This window comes from Fulmarus glacialis, unplaced genomic scaffold, assembly GCF_000690835.1.
Source record: "Fulmarus glacialis isolate BGI_N327 unplaced genomic scaffold, ASM69083v1 scaffold3961, whole genome shotgun sequence".
NCBI classification, from domain to species: domain Eukaryota; kingdom Metazoa; phylum Chordata; class Aves; order Procellariiformes; family Procellariidae; genus Fulmarus; species Fulmarus glacialis.
In genome coordinates, this window is record NW_009194504.1 from 2854 (window position 1) to 14487 (window position 11634).

The 11634-nt window shown below is 38.8% G+C and overlaps 1 protein-coding gene across 1 annotated transcript; it reads left to right on the forward strand.

The window, feature by feature from the left end:
• The first annotated feature begins 952 nt into the window (after positions 1–952).
• LOC104084059 (IQ domain-containing protein H-like) lies at positions 953–10421 on the forward strand. Its single transcript, XM_009587768.1, has 5 exons — positions 953–1116; positions 4238–4363; positions 5762–5823; positions 8665–8773; positions 10145–10421. Exons 1-5 carry the CDS (start codon positions 1006–1008, stop codon positions 10244–10246), a joined length of 510 nt encoding a protein of 169 aa, XP_009586063.1. The 5' UTR covers positions 953–1005; the 3' UTR covers positions 10247–10421.
• Positions 10422–11634: the final 1213 nt, after the last annotated feature.

Sequence of the window (11634 nt, forward strand, 5' to 3'; positions counted from 1 at the left end):
AGCAATTCACGGTACTTCCTTCTGCTACACCCTCGGCATGGACTGGCCTCAAATCCTGCCTGACTTCTACGTGCTTTAATGCTCTGAAATCTTTTTGAAGTTGATATGAAGCTTTTATCATTGCCTGCAAGTATGTCCTGCACATGGGTGGGGTGGGCTTCCCCTCCGCCTGCCTGTGGGACATGTTCCACTGGTGGCCCCATGGACTTATGGTCTGATTTCTTGTGTAGTTATGTGAGTACAAATCTGAATTAGCACCACAAAACAGTGGTGTGAGTGGAAGCAGAACCATGCCGCAAGTCGTATGGTATTCCATGTGCCGAAGTATCCGCTGTTTGATAAGGCCATGTATTGCAATGGGAACGGGCCTTGTTCAACCCCTGTGATGACTGATACACATTCCTACACACGGATTCTGTGCTTCCCTACGCCTTCTACTCAGTTTAGCTTTGCCTTCTGGAACTTCCCTTTTTCTCAAAATACCTTTTCTCAAAATACCTTTATCTCAAAATACCTATTTGTAACTCAAGATTGACTTTATTTGACCTTAATTATTCTTCAGCTGAAAAATCCAGGTGTGATATTTAGTATTTAGATAATTACCTATTTAATGTGATACAGGCTTTACACCTGTTGAGCTCATCTACCTACTTTTTCTAATTGTTGCTAAAATCTTGGTAGTACAGGTCACCATTTTGTCCTTAGCCTTTTGGTTTTCTCTGAAAAGTTACTTTTGAAGTTACAGAAGAATTCTGATTGTTCCCTTTTGGAAGTGGTTTATCGCTGCCAATGATGCACCAGCACAAGGAAACCGTAAGTATGCGTACCAACATGCCTGAAAATAAAGGCATAGATGTTCCTTTACATGATTGCTGAGTTTCACCCTTCTTATTCTCTTTTTTGTTTGTTTGTTTTTAATTTTAATGCACCTGTTTGTGTTTTGATTAGGTATGGGCAACAGACCTTGACCTTTGCTATAGTGACCAGCTGGCCTTGACTCAGCTCATGTTGTACATGACAGACGGAAATCTGGATTGTCACTCTAGCTGCTTTGAAGTATCTCTTGGTTCAAATAAAATGAAAAGCCAACGTATTCAGCATGAGGAGACAAAAACTGTAAGCAGCTATTTGTTTTCAAATAAAATTATTCATGTTAAACTAATGAAAAGTTAAAATCTGTCCCAGATCACTGTTCTCGAGGAGCTGAATCTGCTCCTTTCAGATCTTAAACTGCTACTTTTAGATTTTACAAGGTTAATAAAGTAAACACGATACCATCACGTTAGAAATCAAAGGAAAGATTCTGGATGCTTATGGGTACCTGAGTATTCATCCTTCGTACTCAGGAATATTGATTTGTGGTAATAACTAACTTCTAAGTATTTCAAGTAGTTTTCACGTTGTAAAAAATGTGGTAATTCATATGTTGCAAGAAGAAGAAAGGAGGTGAAAGCACTGCCCTGACTATAGGAGTAACTTAAAAGCAGTCAAGAAAAAATCTGAGCCTTCAGCTCATGAGCACTGATTTGGGATCAGAAGTTAGAGCACTGAAGTTCTACCCCAGCTTTGTACTTTCATGCACAAAACTGAGGATAAAACAATCAGGGCTACATCTGCAGAAGGATCTGGACACCTAAATCGCTCCCAGCTCTCACTCGAGTTAAACCCAAATGTTGGTTCTCAGAACCTTCAGTCAGTTCTGCATTCATCTAACTGTTCAGTATCAATGTTCAGTATCAATGTTCAGTATCAATGTTCAGTATCAATGTTCAGTATCAATTATGGACACAGTCATTTGAACAGGAAAAAAAACTTACAGACCCTAACCGAGGTGAGTTCCCCAAGCAGGAATATGCACACTCTCTCCTGCTTGCTTTCTCTGGACCAGAGTTACAAAGGCCAAGGGGGAGCACCCGACGGCAACACCAAGCAAGACAGCTGAGCCCTGAAGAGCCCCGCTCAGTATTTCTGTTTCCCATTGCCAGGTCAGGTTCAGCCACACTCGGCGTCACATGCTGTGAATTCACATGTGCTCGGCTCTCCGTGGGTGTCGCACACACAGCCAAGGTGCTCAGGATTGTAGGTTTAGGTACCGAAATGAGGAGTGTTGTGGCACTTGCTTCTTGTGGATCTCACCTTTCATCTCTCTGAAAACTCCTAAGATGGTGTCCATAATGGTGCCTCCCAAGAATGTGATTTTAAATAAGATTCTATTTGTGTATTGCTTTGACATGCTTATAAACACAGTTACAGAAGCATGGTTAACTTATGACTTGCTTATTATGCTGCTTTGTTAAATTAGACCAATCTTGGTGAAGGATTTAATATGTCTCTGAACCTTGAGACTGCCCCTCTAAAAAGGACAGAAAGGCCTTTAGAAAAGTCAGAGAATAAGAAACGTACGTATAAGTACATGTATATTTACACATATAGATACAAAACAGATGCCATCTGACAGATTTTGACAGAAAATTCACAACTCCCTTTTTTTCATACATAGAGGAGGAATGTAGCACCATTCCAAAAATGTCATGGAGCTATAATTTAGAGGTTAATGAGCTCTTGATCTATTGTTCCTGTCAAGCAACCACTTTTAGTTGGAGAGAAGTAAATTAGATATGATTAGTCCCAGTAGAACAAGTTTTAGAAATGAAAAGTAATCAAGTAGCAACTTTTTTTTAATTAAAATTCTGTCAGAATTAACATAAATTGTCACCATATCCTTTATTTGTCGTCTTTCTGTATTTCTGAGGTTTTTATCTCCTTAAGAGTTAACTACAAAACCGCACTCTCTCAGGAAAATGTCTTTAGAAAAAGAAACAAACAAACCAAGAGACAAATGCTTTTACAGCACATGATCTGTAATGAATGATTAAGTAAAACACTTTCTGTAAAATTATGATGTTAATAATGATTCTGTCCCTTTTAATTTATTATATATTCTCAACCCTGGTAGGTTTGATTTTGATAAAATGGAGCCGCAACTGAGTTTGTGTGATGATTTTATTTTTAGAAATCCTTCTTTGAAAGAACAAATTTCCTAGATACTGCTGCTACTGTAATTATGTACAAAACCAATCACTCATTATAGTTAGGATACATTATCTTCTAGACAGATGAGGCTAAATAAGCAACACATTAATAATTCATACTGCAGTTCATTATGCATGTGTATGCATGCTTTGTAGCTGAAATAAGCACCTCATCAACCTGATGCCAACCCTTAAACAATAGTTCTGTGTTATTGCAGCCACATTCAAGTTTACGCTTGTTAAACTGCTACTTGGATTATTTTATCAAGCATTCATTTATTTGTGGTCTCCTACTGCAGAGAACAGATTTTGGAAGCTCCTTTTTTAAGTTAATGACTTGAGCAATGGGTGTTATTAATTCTCAGAATATTATAAACATGATTAATTTTCAGGCAGAGATGTATTATGTAAGGATTTCAACTATGTCAACTTAAATGAGTCAATGTCAAAACAAGTATCATTTTAGAAAAAATACTGTAAATTACATGCTTCAACGTGCAGTATCCCACACTGAATGAACAGTCCAGTATTAAAAATAACATCACAGGAAAGCCTTGGTTTAGGAGAACATCTCTATTCCGTTCTACTCAATGCAACATCTCCATTCTTTTGTCCTAAGCACTGATAGGAGTTTAAACTCAAATGCAGTACTGATTTTTATCCATAGCATGAACTCCACTGGTATCAGTTGTATTGCTCCTTGGAGTCACCGGGCCAAGTCTCCTCAAAGACTTGTTGGAAAAATTATGCACACTAATGTTGTAGCAGAATACTCAGTCTTGGAGAAACCCAATTTCAAAAACTACTGAGCATCTGCTCTGGAATTTCTGCTATTGAGAAGAGCTGACTCCAGAAACACGTATGTTACCACAGGACAGGATGGATTCAGAGGATCCACTTAGAATGATTTCACAGGGCTCAGTTACCAATGAAGCTGGGAAAATATCAAAATGTGGTTCATAAAGAGCGAGTGATTCGGTAGACCTGAACTATAATATAAGGTTTTACGTACAGTGTGAGGTGAGGATTTAATTTTGTTGCATGGAAATGTCTATGTTCAATAGACATTGTGATGAACAGGAATTCCTCCAAATGGAGTCTTACCGCACACTGAGTTCACTGAGAAAAAGCAATTTAAATAGTAAATTGTTGGTTTCTGATATAAACTGGTATGAAAATAAAGAATCCAGTGTTGTTTTCTCTAGCCTTCTCCAATAAGCAACCGGTGTGCAGTAGCAAGCAGTCAACTGAGGCACTCCAGCCTTTCAGTAATCTACTACAGCGTTCTCCTCCAGATGTGTAAAGCTCGTGGCATTGGATTTGACCTCCAGGTATGAACGGAAGAGATTAGAAAACGTGATATTCACTCTGCATAATTTTTGTATGTAAATTCTAATATGGTGAAACCACTTAGCACAATGTAAAGTTTAAGTGTTCTGTTTAGCATAATATAATCTTTAAGTGTTCTATGAAAAAGACAGCAAGGTGTTGCTCTACAGTTTTGCTGAAGAGGACTTGGTATCATCAGAATTGATTTTATTTTAAATTGTTTTCATGACGCTAATTAATGAACTCTGAATTGCATAAAGGTTTTCAGTAGTTCCTGCAAAAATTAGTCTAATATTGTAACGCTTACCTGTCAGCTTACTATAGCTGGAGTATAAGTCTTGAAGAACTGCAGTACTGAGATATCTCTGATTTGGCTTAAGACTGGAAGCAGCGAAGGATGAAGAGTACTACAACATGTTCGTGTTACACAATAGGGAGTGAGACAGTGTCTCCCAGAGACTTCGGAGAGAATCCTGTCCTGGCGGGTTTGTTCGCACGGCTCTGTGGGCAAAAAGGATTGTGGCAGTCAGCCAGGAGCTGTGCTTGGGTTTAGGACCACGCCAGCACTGAGTTTTCATGAGAGACTTGGTCATCATGTGGCCCTTTCATGCACCTCCGCACCCATAAGAGAAGATAGACCTTCAGAGGCCAAGAGGTCGGGTGATAATGGAGAACAGAAGGAGGAATGAAGAAATGAAAATGCACTTTGCTAGCAACGGAAGCGCTTAAGGCTTATGAACAGAATTGTAAAAGAATGAAATGTAAACGAGTTTAGAAGATGTTACACGAGACAGAATAGCAGATAGAGATTTCCGATCCTACGGCACAGGGAAATGCAGTGTTTTACGTGTTTTCTCAGTATAGACCCTCCCCAGGGATGACACCTGTTCGTGAGACCTCTCACAGTGACATGCGATAACTGTTGCTCAGCACATCTGAAAATCGAACTGTGAGTTTTGCTGCTGACCAAACTGTCGCCAGTATCAGGCCCGTGATGAACCAGAGCAGAAGGTTAATGAAAGTTCGTGTCTGGTATATATCTAAGGTGGAGTAAAAAATTTACAAACAGGAAAACCTGAACATATTTTCACTCTTTCAAGTGTGTGTAAGGCTTTTAGGGGTTAACCTGTCTCTTGATAAAAATAACTGTGTAAGGAGATAGTTTTTCAGATACTTATGACCATCTCTTCCTAGTTTGGAACAAAAATATTTGCTATTGAATAGACTCTACCATATGTATTCTATTTACATAAAGTTAATGTATTCTCTACAATGTTAGAGCAATAACCTACTTACACTGAGCAATAATCCATTACACACAATTCGAAACTAGCCTTTCTTTATTACAATTATTACCATTTTAAGAACAATTAAAGCACCTTTGTCTTTTTATTTAACAGGAAAAGCAGGGAACAGTTTTTCTATTGTATGAAGATCAGAAGCGATACAGATTGGGAATGATGTAAGTACACACTGTCAGTTCCACAGTCTGATAAGCCGCTGGGAACACACTTGATCTGGAGGGAGCGACACCACGGTGTGTGCTGGCTTGAGCTCTGACAAAGGTCATGAAGGAAACAAACAATCTGAATACCACGCACTCAAGTTCGCTCTACTGTTCAAAAGTGGCCTTTTGAAAAGTTTTAGGGAGGCTTTTGGTAATAAAAGCATTTGGTAATAAAAAAAGAAAAGTACAGGAATCTGCTTAGATCAAAGCCTGACTGTATTGCAGACTACAAGACCTACTGCACTTAGCTTTACAAGAGCTAGATTCATTTCAATAGCAATCTAGCTGTGAAAGCACATGGATTAGCACAGGCTTACTTTTACAGGCAAGATTATTAAAAACCTCACTATACATGATGCAAAGAAGGTTGAAGTTTAATACCTTTTTACATTGCTCTTCACAAAGTGATCAATGGCAGTCAGGCAACAGCAGATCTGAGAGTTTAGTAATTCTTTAGACATATGAGACTCTCCTAAGAAGTCTAAAAAAGCATAATCTGCACAAATCTAGTATACACTGATTGAAAACCTCTCCTTGGAGAGAACATACATAAAGTTTACTGCCAAAATAGGAAATAATGAGTGAGGCACTGAAATGGTCTGTTCTCAGTCTGTTCTGTATTCCTTTGATGCTGGAGCTATTTCATTAATGACCTGGATAAGAAAACAGCTTCCTTGAGTGCTGGATGTGACTGCAAGTATTTCGGAGGGCAGGAACAGAATTCAAAACGATCTCGAAAAATTGAAGAAACAATATGAAAAATAGAATTACATTCAGTTGGAACCAGGTGCAAGAAATTACACTTAGATAGCGGTAATGAATATGAGGAACAACTAGCTTTGCAGAAAAGGATCTGTGAGTTACAGTGGCTTACAAACAGCCTTGCAAGTCACGATGTCAGGATTCTGTGGAAAAAGGTCAAGAATATATCCTGGGAGACGCTGGAAGTAATCCTTCCATTCTACTCGAGGGAGGCGATGAAAATGCTTAGAGTTCTAGAAAGCATGACTTACAAGGCAAGACTAAAGGGGGCGGTGGGGAGGAGGCAGAAGTGAGACCTGCTAACAATCTCAAGCACATAAAAAGCCTCTGCAGGAAAGAAAAATCTGATTTCCATGTCTTTGGTAGTAGGGCAAGAAGAAATGAACTTAACTTGCAGCAGGAAAGATTGGTGTTTAGCATAAGAAAAATTTCTGATAGTAAGGGAAGAACTAATTAGATTGTTTGGTGCAGTCATCATTGACGGTGTTTAGTAACAGATTAGACAAACCTCTGTCAGGATGATATAAGCAGCATTGATCCTGCCCTAGCACAGGGAATGGACTAAATGAATCCCAAAGATTGTTCCTAGGGCTATGATTCTTTCAGCCTGTACTGAGCTCCTCGTGGATGAGGCTGTTGGCAGTACACAAGTGAGTCAGATTTGCTTAAAGCTTAAATATTCCTATACTATACTGCACTCACCTGTAGGCAGCTTTCATGATTGAGCTCTAAGATAAATTTGAAAGAAAATCACTACACAAGAACTTGTAAAATATCTATAGAAGCCATTTAAAAAGTGATTTAGGCATCTGAAAGTGTTCCATAAAGCCACTAAACTCTCCCAACAGCCCACTGATGCTGAAAGGTGAGCTCTTTCTTTCCCTGACCCCAGCTATGCAGCTCTCCTCCCTCCCGACCCTCCTTTTGCATTGTCTCTAGTACTTTTACACCTCTCCTTTTACACCCTGATTCAGCTCAATAACTCAGTAGAAAGCTTTCTTTTATTGGATTGGTTTTCTGTGAGGCTAAGATAGAATCAGTCCATAGAGGGGCATATAGTGAGCATGAGAGTTGTGCAAGGCAGATGGGGAGGAACTGTAGAGGGGAGAAGGACCTGCCCTTTTCAGAGCCAGTGAACTGTTGGACTGGCTGGTCCCTGTTGGTGTGATCTCATTTTGTTAGCCACGGACCTTAGGTTAGAGATACTGCATCCTGTCTACATTCTTGCTAACTCCTTTGGAACAATACATCAGTAGTTGTTCCCCCTGTAAGAAACGTAACACCACCTCTTGGATCATCAGCTTGAATTGGCAGTTATTAATATATTACCAGAGTACTCTCAAATATATTTGCCACACATTCTGATCCCACATTTGTCTTTGATCAGATTTTCAATGCAATTTCATTATCTTAATTTGGAAATATTTTCAAGAATGTAACAGTTTCAGCTTATAAAATCAGTGAAATACCTGAAACATCTATGTGAATTATCATCCATTTTACTACATTGGAGATCTAGTGTCAGTTCCCGTCAGTAAATGAGGTACATTCTTCCTTGGCATAATATCCTGTTCCATAAGATCGTATGTATTGAGAGTCTGTATGTACCACTGAGAAACCAAAGCCTCAAAAGCTACAACAATCTAAGAAATGCTGATACTGCTGAAATTTCTGCTTCAGATGTCTTTCACAAACTGTAGGCAGAAACAACAGCTCTTCTGAACTGAACGAGGTGTTTAAAGTGTTCTACTGTCTCAGTCCTAACTCAACGGTAGCCTTTTACTTGGAGTAGCTGAAACCTTACTGCTTACTTCTGCTAAGTTGATTAATAAAAATTATTTATTGCACAAATCCTTTCTGTTGACAAGTTAAAATGGAGCCTCATCTTTCATATCTCCCTGAAGATTGCCACCTTGTGAGATTGAAAATACTCATTAAATTCCATCACCAGACAGGCACAAATGAGAGGGTGATTGTTTTTAAGCATGTGAAGGGAATCATTGGTAAACTCATTTGTTTGGATATCATTAACAGAACAATCGGAGAGGATCTCCAGGGGGTCCTCATGACCTTTGCTCGCAATCTCTTCATCATCCATCAAGAAATATCAGCACCTAATATGCAAGGCGAGACCAATTTTAAGGTGAGGTGTTAATTAACTAACGATCCTGGTTAATTTCTGTACAAGGGCTGAAAATACCTCATGCTGTATCATAAACAAGTGCTAAACCATTTCTTTTTTATTGTTAGCGGTATGTATTTTACAGTGTCTAGGTCAATATAGTAAGTCTCCCAATGAACCTGTTAGTTAAATTTAAGTTTGAAACTTTTTCTTTGAAAAGAGACATACTTCAGTGAAATTATTTGTGACGTAATGCTCCTAATTGTCCGTTGTAAGAAGCAAAGGAGCTATTGGCAGTGCCTCAGACAGTTCTGCCACAATTGTCCCTTTTATTTTAGAGGGACACCATCAAGGTAGGAGTCTTAAATCAGAAACAAACTTCTCGGTTTACAATAGCTCCTCAGATTATTAACACTGGTTTCTTTTAAGCAGGCAGCCAGTGAGTACTTAATCCATTAGTTCACATCTTTCACCCCGCCATCAATTTCACAAGTCAATTTTGTTCCCAGTTTTCTCTGCTCTTCGAACCCGCCCGCAGCGCCCATCCCTGTGTGCCAGAGGATGCTCTGGGCTGGTGCGGGGGGAGGCAGGACAAAGCGCGGGGGCTTGTTATGCTGGGAATGTTCCCCCAGGAGTGCCCACCTTTACTCGGAAGCTCCTCTGTGACGACCTTGCTGGCAAAAGGAGACAGTAAAGCAATAATGAATCCAACCCCGTGCCCTGAAACAAGCACTCATTACAATGCTGCTTTTTGATTCCAGAGAATAGCTAAACTTTCCGGAGGGAGTTCTTTTGCTAAGCTATATCACCTTTGACTTTATAAAAAGTTTCTAAGATCCTGTCTGCAGGCATTTTGTAGAAAGGTGAAGGGGAGCACTGTGTTACAGATTTGTATCTTAAATCACATAACATAATTTATATCTGATTCTTTCCAGCGTTAACTCTGACTATATTTTCCTCTGGCAAGCAGAGTGTGAAATAACAGTTTTAGAGAAGATATAATCAAATTTCAATTACAGAATAAACAAACAAACAGCCCCCCCCCCTTTTTTCAATATGAGGGAGTGAAAAGCAACCATTGAAGAAAAATATAAAAGGGAACTCTTCTTCATAGTGAGTTAACAATGATTTACATATGTGAAATAGAACACCTGTTAGTTAATTAGAAGTACAAATTGCAATAAATTGTGTTTTTTATTTACCTGAGATTTGTACATATTTACTAATAATTCCCCCAACTGTCCCCACAGTAACAGTAACTTTAATTGGTGCATCATGTCCTGTGTAACACTGGTTACCTTTTCAAGGCAAGTACCACCAGCTGTGCATTTTGGCTGCTAGATTTCATTATAATGCCCATTAAATAACTTGTATTCCTTGAATCTGTTACAGATGGCAATTCAAGATATTGAAGCAATTCTAGGAATTACAGCAGAAAACAAACTGAAATTGGAAGAAGAGCAACCTTCGAAAGCAGATGCTCTGAAAGAATAGTTAACGGAAAATGTTTAAGTGCCTTATTCTTTATGCTTCTGGAAACACTTTCTCAGCTGTAAGAACAGGTTTGGTTTTCCTTCTGCATTGGCATGTGAAGTAATATTAACTGAGACAATACATTTCCATGATTTCCGAGTGCGGTGTTTAGAAGAATATCCCTTCTTTCACAAAAATAAGCAGAGGATCATAATAAATTCCCCTGATGTTCATACTGTTGTTCCTGAAGCACATGATCTGTTTTTAAAATCTTATTAATAGAATACATAGAGGGATCACGCTGTCTTTGTCACTGAATCAGACTAGGAGATCATACTCTATTGAAAAGTCCTGTGACCCTAAGTTCCCTTTCAAGCCTATTGCCTTCTAAAATACAGGCTTCTGACATGAAAGTAGGTCCAGTGTTCTGCCTATAAATAAATACACTTAAATGCCATCTTATCGGTAAGCCCAGCAACCCAGATTCCTCCTCAGAACTGATTGTCCGTATTGTTATCATTCCGCTATTTCTTTTGTTATCTACAGATTTTTGCAGCAGTTATGTTCACTTTCCAATTATCAAAAATAATAGTAATAGCACTAGTTCAACAATAGATTCTAAGAGGACCATTAGAATTGTACTATGATTCCCAGTATACCATGACTTTTGCAGACCTATCTGTCCATCAGATAGATTCTATATTTCAGATACTGGTGACTTTTTTTGTCACAATTGCTGTGCACGGTTATGTTAAAGGACAACAGTTACATTTGTAAAATTATCTTTATTCTTCAAATCTCCAATATCCCAATAGATGACACATTCTAAATTTTGCTATGGAAGAGCGCATCTTCTCCATTGGAAGGATACAATTGTCCCAAGCATGGCAAGTATCTTCGAGATTACTTCCCAAAAAGCTCAGGCAAAACCAGTTTTTGAGACAAATAATGAATGTGACCAAGCAGCTGCAGCAGATCAGTGCCCAGTTTTTCTGATGCCCGAGTCTTTGATCCATTAGCTTCATACATTACCTTTTGTGTTAGCGGCCTTCTCTTCTGGTCACAGAAGTAATTCATTGCAGATGAGAACGTTTGCATAAATGCAACAATGATCTCTCACTTGCCAAGAAATAATATGCCAAAAAGCGCAGTATACTTGCTTATTAGTTCTTCTAACAAGATAAGATGTATTTTGTTCTACTTTGAGGGGCTGCAGAATGGTATGTTGTTCTGACTTTTTCCTCACCACGTTTATAATGCACTCCCTCCTATTTTACTGCTAAGAAGCTCTTTGTGGATTTCTCACCTAGCTTCATACCCAAGCTATGTAATGTCCCAGTTTGGTCAGTAGAAGCAATATCCTGGGGGAAAAGGAGGTGTAGGAGAGTACGGCAGTATCAACCTAGGAG

What these genes read in the sequence shown, in the direction of transcription:
- LOC104084059 (XM_009587768.1), top strand. Translation starts at nt 1,006, where the DNA reads ATGTTGTACATGACAGACGGAAATCTGGATTGTCACTCTAGCTGCTTT. An exon ending in CGATACAGATTGGGAATGAT is followed by an intron (nt 5,824 to 8,664) that starts GTAAGTACACAC and finishes TATCATTAACAG; the next exon opens with AACAATCGGAGAGGATCTCC. An exon ending in AAGGCGAGACCAATTTTAAG is followed by an intron (nt 8,774 to 10,144) that starts GTGAGGTGTTAA and finishes AATCTGTTACAG; the next exon opens with ATGGCAATTCAAGATATTGA.